Source organism: Tachysurus fulvidraco, chromosome 12 (assembly GCF_022655615.1).
Source record: "Tachysurus fulvidraco isolate hzauxx_2018 chromosome 12, HZAU_PFXX_2.0, whole genome shotgun sequence".
Taxonomy (NCBI): Eukaryota; Metazoa; Chordata; class Actinopteri; order Siluriformes; family Bagridae; genus Tachysurus; species Tachysurus fulvidraco.
The window spans coordinates 17,912,704-17,930,203 of NC_062529.1; the positions used below are offsets into that span (position 1 = coordinate 17,912,704).

The 17,500-nt window shown below is 39.5% G+C and overlaps 1 protein-coding gene across 2 annotated transcripts in view; it reads left to right on the forward strand.

The window, feature by feature from the left end:
* Window positions 1-17,500, forward strand: part of LOC113659566 (AT-rich interactive domain-containing protein 1B-like) — a 207,936-nt gene that overhangs the window by 51,318 nt on the left and 139,118 nt on the right. For both annotated transcript variants that reach the window (XM_027172441.2, XM_027172440.2), the window contains exon 4: window positions 12,101-12,208. In XM_027172441.2, coding sequence (XP_027028242.2) covers window positions 12,101-12,208 — 108 coding nt within the window. The remainder of the gene's footprint in view (window positions 1-12,100; window positions 12,209-17,500) is intronic.

A 17,500-nucleotide genomic window follows, 5' to 3' on the forward strand; every position in this document is an offset into this window, starting at 1 on the left:
AGCTCAGTGGCATCAGACAACAAAACAATTTATAAAAACTTTATAAACAAACGCCTGGTCAACTGCACAACACACTTAAAAAGGAAATAAAACAATACTGCTCAGGTTGAGAATTTTTGTTTCCTCACTGGTGTGAAAGCTTAAGACAAGCTGTTTTTAACGTGGCCAAATGCTGTATTTACCATGGTTGTTGATGGGGCAAATAAGAAGCCAAGGTTTAGCAATGAACTTTGTGAAACTTCAGATTTTGAATATCCTGTATATCCTGGATTAATTAATCCCGCGTAAAGTATGCGCAATGCGAAACGTGGACCAAAATAACACAGGATTCTGTTTACCCAGGGTTAGCAATGACTACTTAAAGCAGAAAAACCTCCAATATATCCTTTTTTTCCTTGGCCTTAAATGTATAATGACATAATAAAAGTATTTGTAAGAATATAAGCATTGGATTCATCATCTGACCATTTTCTGAGAGCATGATGCTCTTAAGAGTTCAGAAACATCCTTATTGATCTCCTGTAGTGGTCCAGTAGATGCTCTAACCTTTTTTCATCTTTTCTTCCAAAGCCAGCCTCTTATGAGAGCTTGATATGGAATGTGGCTTTTTCCTTTCTAATGCACTGGGCCAGATTAGACAGTAGGTTAGCCCTGCCTTGGCCAGGGGACTAGGAGCTTTTCTCCAAAGAGCCGCTGGGCTGTGTGAAGGCGCTCTGCTTTTAGCCTGACCTTTCTTTCTTTATCTTCACGGGAAGCTGCGTGTGTGAATTGCGAGCCAGGTACAGGTTTATTTCTGAGACCACTCTTATCTCTACTGTGAAGCTCCACACACAGCCAAACTCTTCCATTTTGAGGTATTGATTTCTACTATGCTCTTTCTCGGCACTGACTTTTTCTCTCTGTCAAGCGTTGGTGGTGAAATGTCAGTTATTTTATGTTAGATGGACAGAAATTCATTCATTAAATCGTTTATTCATTCATGAGAATTAGTAGCAAAATCCACTTAGTTATGTAATCAAGCTTTTCTTAAATCATGTTTTATCTTTTCAGTGTATTGTTTATTACAGTAATTAACGTGTATTGATGTTCATGTAAAGTTATGGCTCTGTTTCACAGTATCATTTTCTGCAGTGTCTGTTTGAGCTACAGGCTTTTTAATATTGTTCCTCTAGCAAAACCCAGAGTCTTTGGATTTTTTTTCTCTGATTGATGTATCGATGGCCTCTCCAGCCCTTGCCGTACTATTTTTGGCCATGGTGAGCAGAGATAGAAAGAAAACGAGCGATAGCCAGAGGCAGGTTGCAACTGAGAGGTGGAACAGGGCGGCTTTGTTTCTGAGTTCATGTGTCCGGCTCGGCACGGAGCTCGGGAATCACAGAGGTACCACGCGAGCCGACTCTGTCATATTCTGCGCGTTTGAATTCACAAAGTGACTTTGTGTTTGTTCTCGACTGCTATCTGCTATCTGAGCGCTGCCATGTCCTGTCACAGGCTTCCTCACACATCACACATCAGCCATCTCTTTGAGAGTGTCCTTACTTTTTCCTTCACTCCCAGCCTCAGCTGACAGCGCTCAAACGAACACAAGTTCTCGGCAACGAGAAGTGTTGCGTCAGCTTAAAAATCATCAACAGCCCACAAAAAAAGATGTGACAGCTTTTTTTTTTCTGATGACAGGTAGGCTTCCCTGAGAAACGTCCTTTTATTGTAGTTGTGGCAATCACTTGAATAGACAAGAGCTTGAAAAGCATTTCATTAAGATTTCGGGATGCAAGGAACATCATTACCTGTTTTGTTCGGCTTCTGATTGTATGACAGGGTCGTGATCGGTGCCACATATTGAGCAAGGCCTACAAAAAACTTCTTTGCTTGTCTTGTTTTAGACTTGAATCTTCAAACCGTACACCATAAATCCTGCTTTTGGCTTCAGGCATCAAACCCTTTCAAATATAAGCTTGTTGTGTTCTGGTACTTCAAATAAATGTGCAACCCCGAGTCAAAATGCATTACTCACACTCCAGCTGTCAAGAATTTACACACGGGGTGATGATACAAAGGCTGGAGGTTTTAATGGATAACAAACACCGAGTAGAAAAACAGGGAAATAAGGAATGTGGAGAATTATACACAAAACCAGACTGAAACAGATGAGTAAATTGTCAGAAAGTCAGGAGAAATCCTTGTCCAGTGTAATCTAGCAAAGGCTGGACCTGATTCTCTACCAGCTAAAGAGTGAGTGAGGGAATAATTCATTTGACACAGTGCATCACCATACTGTCACTGTTACACCGATCACACTGTTCATTTTACTGAAGGAAATCCACTCTGTCTTTATTTCTGTGTGTGTCTTATTTATCTTTAGAAGGAGCAATTTAAAATCCCATGCTTAACAAAGACCCACTAACAAAAATGCTGGCCTTAATGGTGACCGTTACCTTGCTTATATACCCTCTGGCACTTTTATCCAGAATGATTTACATTTTATCTCACTTTTTACAACAACATTGGCAGACAACATTGACGGTTTAGTGGCCCTGGATTTGAACTTAAAGCAGAGAATAATATAATACTTCTCTGTCCAATCATTTTCACCTTGTTTGCATCTTCCACATTTCTTAACAAGTAAGTAAAAAAAAAAACGGTACGTTTATCAAAATCTGTGAAAACCTTTTCCTTTATCTATAAAGGAGCTAACTAAATTGCCATATTATATTTGCCACCAAAAGAAAATCTGCTACAAAAGTCATAATTAACTGCTTTTTCATATGTTCAACTGTTGTATTACATTATTTTTGCTTTAGTCTGATGAAACTGTATGTCTGAGAACCAAAAGGTAACGCCAAGGATTAGCCTTTTACAATATTCATTCATTCATTCATTCATTCATTCATTCATTCATTCATTCATTCATTTTCTACCACTTATCCGAACTTTTCGGGTCACGGGGAGCCTGTGACTATCTCAGGCGTCTTTGGGCATCGAGGCAGGATAAAGCCTGGACAGAGTGCCAACCCATCACAGGGCACACACACTCTCATTCACTCACACACTCACACACTACGGACAATTTTCCAGAGATGCCAATCAACCTACCATGCATGTCTTTGGACCGGGGGAGGAAACCAGAGTACCCGGAGGAAACCCCCGAGGCACGGGGAGAACATGCAAACTCCACACACACAAGGTGGAGGCGGGAATCGAACCCCCAACCCTGGAGGTGTGAGGTGTAAGCCACCGTGTCCCCCTTTTACAATATAAACTAGTTAAATCGGTCTATCCTTTAAAGGCGTTGCAAGCGTTAATTGCCATTAACAATAGTGTGTCGGCTGATCTTTTCTTTCTGAGATTTTTGATGAAAGGTATTATATAAATATTTCTTATTCGGTATCTGCATTACAGAGGCACATGTTTTTTGTCGACAAAAAATTGTCTACAAACATTACCCCGGTTATCTTACTGTAAGATTACGAGAAAACCAAAGCTATCTCATGCCTGGAGTACTACAGGATAATTGGTCCTACTCACAAGATGGCATTTCTGATCACAGAGACTCAATCGCAGGCATCTTTTATTGAACAGGAATGAAGAAGAAGATCAGTTAGCGATCTCCAAGCGTGTTTAGCTGCTGTTCAAAAAAGCAGGTGATTTGGAGAATAAATATACGTGACATGTGTAAGCCTTCAACTTTCACTTTTGGGAGCTGGTGAGAAACTGGCCACATCTAAAGAACTAGCTGTGCAGGAATTAGCAAGTATTGCACTGTTAAGCAAAGAGCTTCAGTGGTGTTCAGTGTTTAATAAATGACGCCGGATGTCAAGATACTTTAGGCTTCTGCTTTGATTTGACTCTGTCTGATCTCCGGTCTGATCTTGATCTTGATGTCATGTCGCTGCTGATATCAGATACCTAAGATATTTTGAGAAAGTCTTGAATGCCTCTAATGTTATAATTAGGGGAAACATATTTTCTTAATATTTTCTATTTTCATATACACATCTGTGGCTCATTTTAACCTCTAAATCCACCTGATTCGTTCCTGATACTTTATTTCTCTTCCTTCTGCAGCCCAGCTATTCTCTGTAACTAAGCATAGGTTCACCGCAGATTAAATCAAGTGGCCATTTTGTTTCATGTCCTTTATAAGTATGCGTAAAGATAGCCACATAACGATTTACATGCAATGACGTACCTTTTCGAGTCAGCCTCTGTCTGCTCACCGTGTCTGTCTGTGCATTGTGACGATGTCCCTCCCATATTCAAACCACACAAGGTTAATTAAAACGCCGTGGCAATGGCAGCAGCGCCCGGCCGTATCATCCTCCCTGAGCAAGCCTTTTTAATCAAAACCCCATGATAGCAGAGAGGAGGAGGAGGAGGCATCGTGAGGACGCTGCTACCTCGGCACCGGGAAAAAGAGGCAGTACTATCCAAAGTTCAATGTCATTAATTGGTCAGCATTTGAATATTAGCTAAGAGCTTGCTTAATTAACAGGATAATAAAAGCATCCTGAGCCAGGAGGGGGGAGAGAGAAGGAAGTGGAGAGGGGCAAGGGAAGGCGAGATTGAGGGAGCAGGAGGGGGCAGCCGCAGCAGGAAATAGAGGGCATGCAGTGCCGAGAGCTTGGCGCCAGGCGATAAGAGCGATCCATCCGTGTGAAAGGTCCAGGCACTGTAATTTGCGTGAGCTGCTTTTAATTGTCATAACCTTTTAAATGGCATAGTTTATCAGAGTCCTCTAAATGTCCTGCCGGATTGCCATGCGACGCTTTGCATGGTAACGAGCGCTCCGCTTCCATTGGATGAAGGAAGAAAAAAAAAAATCCTCCAACGAGATGATTGATGGAAGGATTTTTTTTGTTCTTCCTTTTTTGTTTTTCTTCATTTCCTTCTGCAAACTGCCACCTGCTAATTGCAGTGTGGATTTGCTTTGCTTCTAGAGGCATGTTTATTTGTTTTGCAGTGCATTTCAGATGCAAATTCTGATTGTTTGTCCAGTCTTAATCAAGCAACGAGCTGAAAGCGAGTTGTGCTTCAAGCTGCTCTCCCCTGGGGCCTCATTTAGGAAATGTTAGCTGAATAGGGGCTAAATTTCATTTGGTAAGCTGACATTGTGTCTACACATTCCAGACTTAGGATATTCAAACGTTATTCAGTGTTCATGTTCTAGTCTTGCATGACGTAAAGCTGTTGGAAAGGCTTGCGGGTAATTAGTTGTAAACTTCCTGTCATGACTCAAGACTACTATTCTCGTGATCCTGACCAAAAAGAAAAGCACAAGCGTTAGACCTGAAAGAGCTGCAGTTATTTTTTTTATCAGTTTTGCGCACTGGGGACCGTGATGTGATGATGTGATTTTATTCTCAGCGTGCTCCGGGCATGAGTCACGAGGTGTGTGTTATCTCCAGGGGGATGTGGGTCAGTATTGTACCTGCTCCGTGTAAAAGGTCAGGGGGATTGCTTGGTTAAGAATCCAATCTGTGAGACATTGTATTGGAACACGGCAGTACAGATGTAGCCATTAAGGTGACCCAGAGGAGTGCACACGTCTACACTAGTGAGAGAAGCACGGTCGAGCGCTACACTATATTTTCTACAAGATGTACACGTATCGTATGAGTGTACACACTGTAGTCACTGAGAGATTGGATCCGGTTTTAATAACTCTTTATTTCCTGAGCAGATTACTTTCAAATTCTATATAAAAGGTTTACACAAATTTTACATTGTGAATGTAAATTCATTCTTTATGCTTTGTGATCGTTTTTCAATTCAATTTCAATTCAATTTATTTGTTTTGTACGGAAAAGTGTAGAAACAAAATAATAAAAAAATTACTATATATTACGCTGGCAAGGAAAAACTCCCTGAGATGATACAGTATGAGAAACCTTGAGAGGAACCAGACTCAGAGTCGAACCTCATCCTCATTTGGGTGACGCTGGAGAGTCAATAATGTAAATGTAAGTAATGCCCTTTCTACAACAGTTTGTAGTTGAGTGGAATTGTGTAACCAAGAGCTCCTGAGGAACTAACAGGTCAGTAAAATTTCTAAGTTCACCACAAACACCACTAATTTCTTTCTGCTGAAGTCTTCAAACGATTGCTGATGAAGACCGATCGCAAAGCCGAGTTTTGTCCCGATTGTTTAACTCGCTTTAGTTCTAATTTTGATTCATTTACCTTCATACTTTGTAGTAAATGTCATAGATATAAAGTCAATTAATGATCGGTTTGTTGTGCACACTTTGAAATTTAAAGACTATAAAAGTCACCTGAAGCTCACGCTACAACTGTTAATCATTCATGAAAATGCTTTCTTTACTTTGTACATAGACTTTATCTCGTTAGCTAACTCGTGCAGTCCTACTTCACACGATAAAACTCATTAACCGACTAACTCAAATCTATGAAAATTGGTTTTCCGGATTTAAAAGCCGATCTATAGGGCCGTCGATCGTCCTCGATGGTCTCTGTAATGCTATAACAGATACAGGTGATGTAAGAAAAACAGGATCTTTCATATCCTCAGCAGCCTGATTAGCAAAGTGACTATAAGATCCACAGCTAAACGTTCATCCGTCCCAAGGTTTAAACAGCACGAGCAGGACTTTCTTGATAGTCTGTGCAGAATTTAATAGACAGCTGATGTAAATTGAAACAGAAATCTCCTAATCTGACAAATGCTGCGTGTGCGTATGCCAATTTGACAGAACTGGATCAATAAAACAAATGAGAGTCTGGCAGAAGGAGGGCTGTTGCTTCAGTGTGCTTCAATATACAGTTTGTTTATCAAGTCATTTAAAGTCTTTCTCTTTCAGTAGAGCTAGGTTATATTGACGTGTCATTTCATATTTTCAAGACCTCAATCCCCTACACTGCTGACTTAATAAGTCACGGCAATTTTTTTCCCCCTCTCGTTTCGTTTCCTCTCGACACCCAGTAATATTAGGCAACTCTCTGATTGCTTTAATTATAAAAGCCCAATTTGAAGTGGCATTGTTGTCTGGGTTAATGACACCCAGGGAGCGTGAGGATGAATACGAATGGGATAAAGCTCTCTCTCTCACTCCCTCTCTCTCTCTCTCCCTCACTCTCTTTTTCTTCTTCTTCTTCTTCTTCTTCTTCTTCTTCTTCTCCTTATCAGCCGTCTCTCTCACACTCCGACGCCGATGCTCCGTTCTCTTCAGACGCCTATTTGTGTTTTTAAACTCTCCACTTTTCTCTGCATCCTTTGCTCTCTTAAATGCGAGACGCTCTAAAAATATGCCGTTCAATAGGAGCGCCGCTGCTATGAATGCGAGATGAGAGCGAGCGACGTGTCGTCTCAGCACGCTGGCTTTGGCGCCGCGGCACTCCGTCGCGTTCCCATCGTTCCTGTGCCTTTCATGTGTGAAATACGCATGTTTGTGTCTCGTCGCGTGTCAGCCTCGCTCTTCCTCAGTTTCAGCCTGTGCCGTTTCGTGGTATCACCCACACACACACTGACACACACACACACACACACACACACACACACACACACACACACACACACACACACACATGCACACACACAGGGTGCATCTCAGGCAATAAATAAATAAATAAATAAATAAATAAATAAATATACAGCAGGCACCGCAGTCCCTTGCTTGCTGACAGGCGAAGAGCTGAGCTGCCCAGTGGAAATCAGACGCTGGCTGTCCTGCAGCGCCTCAGGGCAGCAAGGGGCACGGGGCTTTTTAAAGACATGCAATTAAGCTTAATTTTTAATGAATATTAATGGAATTAGTGGCAGATTTGGCTGGGATCTGCAACGGAAGGTACGAGAATGACTAATTCATTTGGTAGTCATGAGGAGCCTGTCAAGGGGACACGAGAGTACGAGATACAGAGGGTGTGTGACTGAGAGAGATAGAGAGAGAGAGAGAGAGAGAGAGAGAGAGAGAGAGAGAGAGAGAGAGAGAGAGAGAGATGGATGAATCCAGGGAGGAAAGGCCCTCATGAACGATCCATACACTGTACACTTACAGCTGAGGGAAAATGATAAAAGAGGAATCACTTCCTCCCCTCATTTCACCCCTAATACCTTCATTAAAGTGCTTTCCATTTGTGAATGCTGGAAAATCGGCCCATTGACGGGACGTTACATAAGCTAATATCACACTGCTCCTCGTCATTGTGCTCGTATGATGTGATTGAATTCTCTTTACCTTTCACATTCCCACCACCCACTCGTGCTATTTCTCTTCCAGTCCTTTTTTACGATCCGTCTGCAATAAGCTACCGCAGGACACGTGCAGGTGAGCGTCTGCGTTGCGTGCTGGTTTTATCCCCCAGCGTGTTACTTCATGAATTATCGCCTGTCTGATCATTTAATAAAAGGTTTGTGGAAATGATAACAGATCTTAGGCTGTACATGAAAATCTTTGACTTGCTGTGCCAGAGGCCAGAAGTACTGTTGTACTGTTGTACTGTTGTACTGTTGTTGAGGATAAAAGTAACCTTTACAAACTGCTCCTTGAGGCATCTGACTTCTTTATTCAAATATTTACATGCGGGCCGCTCGCAAAGCCTCGGCATCACACGCTGTGTGCTCTGAGACGTTGCCTTGAGGGCAAGAACGAGTGCGATGTGAGTGTACTGATTCAACTGTAACTTTACACACCACCTGACTGCCTTTTCTGTCTCATTTATGTCAAGCTAGAAAACGCATCCGTCTCTGGTTTAGAAAAGACATCTACAAAACCCTGAAAACGTACATGATTATGTATTAACTCGCAAGAGATAACCTCGATCTGACCTGACACACACACACACATACACAAACATACACACACACCCCACACATACTGTACATACACACACATACAAACACACCCCCACACACACGTACACACACACACACACACACACACACACACACACACACACACACACACACACACACACACATACCCAAACATGCAAACACACACACATACACACACATGTGCAAACACCAAACATCCCACAACACCCAACCCCCCAACCCCAGACCCCCCCCCCCACACACACACACACACAGACACACACACACACATTTACTATATACTGTGTATAAACATAAACTAGATGAGTTTGATAAGTTTTCCTGTTCAGTGTGATGACGTCTAACATCCCCGACACCTCTGTGGTCCCATTTAGCCGCTTGTTAGCAGCCGCCTTTTTCAAGCGAGAAAGCATGTAATAAAATCAGCATCACAGTATGACTGATGTATCTAATGTTACAGAATTATTTATAACATGAACATTTCTTGAAATAGAAGACATTTAACTAAAAACCCATTCCGGAAAGTCAAACAAAACGGCAAAAAATTAAGAACTGTTATTAAGATAATTTTTTTTTTAATTATCAAAGAATTATCTCTATTAATGATTTTAAAACAGCAAAGCAAAAGATTTTCTGTTATCACTCACACGATAGCAGCTTTACTGTATATAAACCTTCAGTCTTTTCCAACCTTTTATTCATTTGAAGCGAACAAGACAAAACATTCAGCTCGTTATCGCTATGGCAGCACCACAGGAGTGCAGAACTACACTACCCATCATTCCCTGCACATCACACATCGCACCTCTCACTAATCACTCTCACCTGTGTCTTATCACACATTGTTACCACCACTGTACGAGTTCTTCACTGTCAACTTTTTGTTGTTCCTGCTGTAATTGCTTGTTGTTGCTGTTGTGTGTGTGCGCCACCGTATTTCTTCTCGTCTCGATGGTTTTCTGTCTCATATTCATATTTCTAGTTTTTTTTTTTATTTATAGTTTGCATGTTTTTAAATTGACTGCCCTAGCAGATAGTTATCAAGAAACCGCAATGAGCAGCTCTGCCTGAGCTGAACACTTTCCAATGGGGATAAAACCTGTGATTTTAGTTACAGCAGGTAACACAGTCAGAGCTGCTGTTCTAGAAAATTAATCAACATCATCTAAACCAATCAGAATCCAGAATTCAATTGTGCTCTAGCATTGTTTTCAAGAGCTGGATGTAAAAAATAATTAGATGTAAAAAAAAAAAAAAAAGAAATTCATTCAATGCTTAAAAGAAAATCTATAATATGTATATATTCTAAAATATACATGTATCTATAAATATTTTATATAATATATAAAAGAAAGACTTGTGTTTAAGAAATGAGTGATTTGAGAGAATGTTTTGTTGATCATCACTAAAAATATACGAATATTATATATTTAATATATAATTTTATATGATATAATATTAAATTATATATATTAAATTAGATAAAATAATTTCTATTATGTAATATATATATATATATATATATATATATATATATATATATATATATATATATATATATATATATAATATCATATACAATTAGATATTTAATATATAGTTTTATATTATATAATATTAAATTATATATATTAAATTATATAAAATATTTTCTCAATGAATGTTATAGCGTTCTTCAGCTATAGTAATACACATGTCAGTAGAAATACATCCCACCTATAATAAAACCAACCTGTGTATGTACAGTATGTGTGTGTGTCTGTGTGTGTGTGTGTGTGTGTGTGTGTGTGTGTGTGTGTGTGTGTGTGTGTGTATACACTTGTACACCTGTGCCCTCAGTATTGTGTTTGAAAGACACAATGTTTAAATTGAAAAATTGAAATATGTACACAGTATATAGTAAACGTGTGTGTGTGTGTGTGTGTGTGTGTGTGTATGTGTGCACTTCTATGCCTGCGCCCTCAGCATTGTGTTTGAAAGACATGTTTTTTCCTCACAATCCTGTCGTTTATGACCTTGCCTGCTTTTCATCTTGACAGACTGTTTACTTTAGGAAGTGCTGTGTATATTTTTTTCAAGCGCTGTAGAAATGAATGACTTCCTAATAGGTAATTGAATACTCCCTGGCGACGTGCCAGTCTCTGCCTCTCACGTCCAACAGGTTCTGAGTAAGACGTAGTGTTCCCCGCTCTCTAGTCCTGACCTTCAATCATTCAGGTTTAACGCTGCCAATGTGACACGCTCCAATCATTTCCTTTCTGGTTAATATTAAGAAGAATGCTTTCTGTTGATCTGAATTATGCGCTAGAAGAGTTTGTCAAATAATATCAATGTTTATTTAACATCTGTTCTGTTTCACTTTTTTCTTTTTTCCTTTTTTTTTAGCACAGATGTTTATTTATTAGCTAGAAGCCAAGAACTGGCAGTTCATTCAATTTAGCTTGAAATGCTCAATGTGCTTCGTTTTTTTTTTTTTTGTTTTTTTTGCCATAACAATTGGAACAACATTTGATTTTCTCCATCTTTATTCCTGCTGTGTTTGCACTTCGGATCACAGAAGGATCATTAATAATTGTAGTAAACCGTATCCTAACAAAAGCCGTGTTGAACTCTGAGGGCTGTTTTGAACGAAATTGCAGGTTTTTACTTCAGACGAGGAAAATCAAGCAAAAAATAAAATCTGTGCAATATACAGTATCTTGGTTTAATATTCTTTGCAAATCAATTTTTTTATTTTAAATATTTACTTTTAGAAAGAAGCTCATTATCAAATGTATAGTGAATATTGTTAGATTTAATTATATTCATCTCTTAATAGAAAATATTAGGAAATATTAACCCATATGAGGATGGGTTCCCCTTTGAGCCTGGTTCCTCTCAAGGTTTCTTCCTTTACCATCCAAGGGAGTTTTTCACTGCCACAGTCAACTATCTAATATTAATATTGAATTTTTATATTATATTAATCTTTATTATTAACCTTTTGTTCTATGTTTATGTTTTGTAAAGCTGCTTTGCGACAATGTTGTGTTAAAATCGATATCTAATAATACATTTGAATTTAATTGAGTTGAATAGTAATAAATGTACTATATAATATATTATTTTATATATTTTTAATAAAATATATTTATATTCTATATATTTTATATTCTGTACGTACTCTTATTCATATTTTTTTCTATGCAGTAGAGTCATCGGTGCGAGTGCAACTTTCCTGACTTTAAATTTTACACATATGAATCACACACAACTGCATTTACATCTTTTTTGTCTCTATCTCTATTTCTGTCCGTCTCTTTGTCGCAGGACACTCAAGAGAGCTATGGAAACAGAAGCCAACCTGCTGGGAATGCTGGAAAACCCAACCACGATGAGATGGGATTGATTCAGCAGGACCGTCCTTCCAGTCTGCCGGTGAGTGACAAGTCCGTCGACCAATCAGAAAGCAGAACGAAGCATCATATCAGCAGCTTGGATATTTTCTACATTTATTTGGTCATTTTTGGAAAAGTTAGGAATTATACTGTATGTATATATATATATATTCCTAATTCCTTTTTTTAATTAATAACAAATAAACGTAAAACTAAAAGTCCTAATTAAATCACTGAATTTCCCTTTTCAACAACAATGTATTTCAGGAGCAAAAAAAAAAATAGGTATATTTTTTTTGTTGTTGTTGTTGTTGTTGTTTTTTGCTTCTGAAATACATTGTCTTTGTAAAGCGAAATTCAGTTATTTAATTATAACTGCTTACATAATCTGCTTTTTTTTAAAAAAAAAAAAATTTTCATATAGAATAATTATGTTATTGCTACAACTTATCAGCACTCCTACTGTATGTTAACACTTGGTATTTTCCTCCATGAGATATTAAACTAAATTCTCCCAGCATATGAATGAATAAACAGAGATGAAACCGAGCGATGGTTCTCCCCTCCACATGATGCCCTTCAATACATTTTTCACCGGATGTCACTTTCTGATTGGTCCCTGGAGATCGTCAGTCAGGGCAGGGCTTGTGCTCAGGTGGGCAATTAACAGACTCAATCTGTCCTCGCTGCTTTTCTCTTCCCCTCGTTTCACAGGGCAGACCCAGATTTCACTGACCATTTCATACTAATGTCCACATTAAACGCACACAGATTTGTTTTGACTGCTCTGCCTACACTAGTAGGAAAGGGCACATTAAATTAGGTTTTGCTACACTAAACATCATTGTAACGAAGGCGCCTTTCTCCTAAAGCCACCCACTCGTCTTCTCTCCTCTCACTCACTAAGAGAAAAATCATTAAAGGAGCTTGACTGGAGGAGTAATTGAGTATATTTGGTGAGCCTGGGCAGAACAGGGAAGGTGTACTTGGGGAATATTGGGAGCCTGGATTCAGCCTTCTCGTGTAATTATGTTTGATTAGACTGAGATTTCATGGCCAGTTCTTTAAGTGAAGGGAGGATGTCCAGGACACTAGGTCTCATGCTCTGTTTCTTTTCTTTTGCTTTTTCTTTTTTTTTGTAATGGAAATCAGTGTGTTTTTTTTTTGTTACTTCATGTTTTCATCATTTCTGTTCTCACCAAATCTATCCATGGTACTCTCTCTCTCTCTCTCTCTCTCTCTCTCTCTCTCTCTCTCTCTCTCTCTCTCTCTCTCTCTCTCCCTCTCCCTCTCTCTCTCTCTCTCTCTCTCTCTCTCTCTCTCTCTCTCTCTCTCTCTCTCTCTCTCTCTCTGTCCTTCTATCTCAGGAAAGGGCTTTGTTGTAAATGAGAGATTGCATTGATGTGTCAGTCGTCCTCCAAAGTGAGAAAGCCCTGAGTACTTTGGAGATTTATTTGAATTTAGCTACTTTAATCCCACAACTGCCCCAGGGCTCTTTGCTTATGGGATTATTTCCAACTCTTCAAGCACATGGGTTAGATCCTAATCTGCTCAGATTTCTCTCCAGGCTTTCCCTAGTCTTGCATAGTGTTAGTGACTCGAACCTTTAGGAATCGGTCGGAGCAGCTTTCAGGATGAGGAACAGTTGAGGAACGTTCTAATCTTTATTCAGAGATGTTAATAAAAGCTTGGGATGACTGGTGGGATTTTTTATAACATTACAGTCTGCATTACAGTCTTGCATCTAGGTCGAGTTGTCAGTTTGTTGCAGGACGCGAGCAAAAAATATTATTATTATTATTATTATTATTATTATTACTATTATTATTACTCATTTCACCATCTGACAGTAATATCTCTCTCTCTCTTTCTCTCTCTCTCTCTACTCATCGTAAACACATTTGTCTAATATCATCCTTATGGTCTACTCTGTTACGTAACACATTCTGCTTTCCACATTCCAAGTAGGTTCTGCTTTCCACATTCTTCATTTATTTAAACTGTATTTTTGTCGTTACAGTAGGAATTCAGGTTCTACAAGCCAAGTCTTAACATGCTAAGACCTCCTCTTTCTCAAACACACACTTATACAAGTCTCACACTTCCTGTCAGCACAAAACGCAGACTCGTTTAGCTCTTATGCTCCTTTTTTTTACCCTCATATGTTCTTATTTACGACATTTTCCTTGTCTATAAACACAGAAAGCAACACACGTGCAATTAAAAGCGAATGTGTCAGTGTTACTGCGTTTCACGGCTTGTGATTAGTGCAGAACCAGAACCAGGTGTTATTCAGCCGGTACAAAAGCTCAACGCTCTGTTATGTGTCTGTGGTGAACAGCTCAGTGATTTCTACACATGGAACTCCCCACTGTTGAATTAACACCCACAGCTTGAACGTGTCCTCTCTGGCTGTGCTGTTACATAATGATGTGGTCAGTCAGGGCTCTCACCTCCATGCCCTTTATCTGCCTGTTGTACAGAAAGACTTCGGATTTTATCCAGCGAAGAGAACCACACTTTAACAAGTATCTCCGTGTTCTCTCTTTAGATGCACGTCCTATACACAGTGAACTATTTTCTGAAAGTGAAATCAACTACGATGTGATAATTATGCAGAAATGTACAAACAGAAGAGTGTTTATACGGTAATGATGTTTATTACACCAAATTGAGGAGCCAGAATATTCACAAATATACTGTTTATTTACACTCAGTAACTTCCAACTTCCGCTGTCTAATATGGTCATTAGTTCTGCAATTTTTTTTCTTTTTTCCAGCATTTATGATGCCTCCCAATTCCCACTGACAAGAAAACTCTATCACACAACAGCGATCAACCGTGTATCCTCTGAGACAAACTCCTGCTTAGCGTAACACACAGAAGAAAGTGTGATCCGACTTCTTCCACATACAACAGTTCTCACAAGGCCATGATTGGCTAGTTCACTATGATTGACAAGAGAGTCTGCCATCCCATAATGTTGTCCTGTGCAGTACTAAATCTGACTAAAGGTTTTTTTCGGCTTGTCCGTCTTATTCGGTCTAGCATGCTACAGCCGTACAACCAGTTTCAAGTCCATGAGAGAGCTAGAACCATTAAACTCTTATGGAATGGATTATTAGCAAAGCCTATGATATGAGATTTGGTCAGGGGCGGAAGTTATCGAGGGCCAAAATGACCAAAATGGCGCAGATATTTTAAACGTAAGGACAAAACATATCTTTTGTAGTTTGTAGTGTGTGTGTGTGTGTGTGTGTGTGTGTGTGTGTGTGTGTGTGTGTGTGTGTGTGTGGTTTGCACATTCTCCCTGTGCCTCAAGGGTTGCTCCGGGTACACTGGTTTCCTCCCCACTCCAAAGACACACATTGTCATCAGATTGGTATCTCCAATTCTTTTATAGTGTGTGTGTGTGTGTGTGTGTGTGTGTGTGTGTGTGTGTGTGTGTGTGTGCCCTGCGATAGACTAGCGTCCTGTCTATCCTGCCTCCTGCTCCGAGTCTCCTGGGATAGGCTCCATGGTCCCCATGACCCAGTAGTAGGATAAGCAGTTTAAAGACTACTGTACTGTATGTGGATGGATAGATGAATGGATGGATGCATGGATGAATGGATGGGTGGATGAATAGATGGATGGATGGATGAATGGATGGATGGCATACTAAATATACCAATCAATCCAGGCTAATTCATGTGATATTCCTAATATCTCTGCACCTTTTCAGTGTTCTGTGACACTCAGTCACAGAGATGTTGTTAATATTCAGCAAAAGATGAAATGTTTTCTGATGAACAGGAAGCAACTCCATTAGAACAACTTGTTGTACCATAGCATTAAATGTAACTACAAACAGATAGTAAATAAAACATGTAATAGTTTGTGGCATAAGAAGAATAAAAACAAGTCAGGGCTTTCTGTTATGGGAAGTAATTAACTTCTACATGGTAACATCATCACACTGATACTGATACCTGAACTTTATATATGTGTAAGCTATATATTTTGCCCTCTGTAAAACATCTCTCAAACAGTGTGTTTGTTGTAGATGAAAAGGAAACAATCTTAAAATGACCCCAATGTCCCCAAAGCTCAAAGCTAATGTACGTATTGTGTAAAAGCTAAGAATATAGACTGTGAGGATCTTATATAAGGACTACTGTGGCCCTTTACATGCACAAATACATACTGTGCTTTCAGTCTTCATTTACAATGAATAATCTAAAGAGGAAGAGAGAAGTGCAGGAAGGCAGGAGGGGGAGAGAGAGAGAGAGTGAGTGTGTGTGTGTGTGTGAGAGAGAGAGAGAGAGAGAGAGAGAGAGAGAGAGAGAGAGAGAGAGAGAGAGAGAGGGCTCATAACTGCAGGCTCCAGCCAATCTGCAGTCTTAATTAACTAATGCATTAGGGGAAAGCAGGAGAAGGTGTGTGTGGACTTAATGTCTTTCCCCCTGCAAAAGATCCCCCTTCAATCTGTTTTTTCATCCTGTCCTCTCATCTTTTCTTCTCCTCTCTCCTCTCCTCACCTCTTCTCCGTTCTCCTTTTTATCTCCTGTCTTCTCTCCTGCCTTTCTTTTGTCTCTCCTCTGCTCTTTAATTTCATCTCTCTTTTTCTTTCTTGTATCCCATCTCCTTCCTTTTGTCTCTTCTCCTCTGCTGTTCTTTATTTCTCTTTTCATTCTCTCTCCTGTCCTCCCTCTTCTCCCACTCCTTTTTTCTTATTTTGTCTCTCCTTTATTCATCTCTCCTCCTTTTCTCTCCTCCTGTCTTTAGCCCCTTTGTTTCTTCTCTGCTTTCATCTGATCACATCTCATCTTGTGTCCACTCCTGTCTTTTTCTTTTGTCTCCTGCTCTCCTTTCTGCTTTCCTTTTGTCTCAGTTCGGCTTGTCACGTCTCCTCTACTACCCCTTTGTTTCTTCTCTCCTTTCTGTCGGATTATATCATATCTCTTCTCCTCTTCTGTTTGTCTCCTCTTCTCTCTTCTGCTTTCTTTTATTCTCAGATTGTTTCCTTTTGTTTTTTCTGGACTTCTAATCTCTACATCTTTTTTCTTCTTTACTTGTCTCTTCTCCTTTCCTCTTGTCTTGTCTTCTACCCTTTTGTTTCTTCTCTCCTCTTGTCTTATTTTGTCCTGTTTCTTCTAATCGAATATAATCTTGTCTCATGTTCTTGAAACTTCTTTTCTACTCCATTCTTCTCTTCTTGTCTCCTCTCCTCATGTCTTCCCTTTGTCTCATCTTCTTCCCTTTCCTTTTAGTCTCCTATTTTGTCTCCTGCTGCACTTTTGCCTCACAGAGTTTCATCTTCATTTGTCTCTTTTCTATTTATCTCCTTTT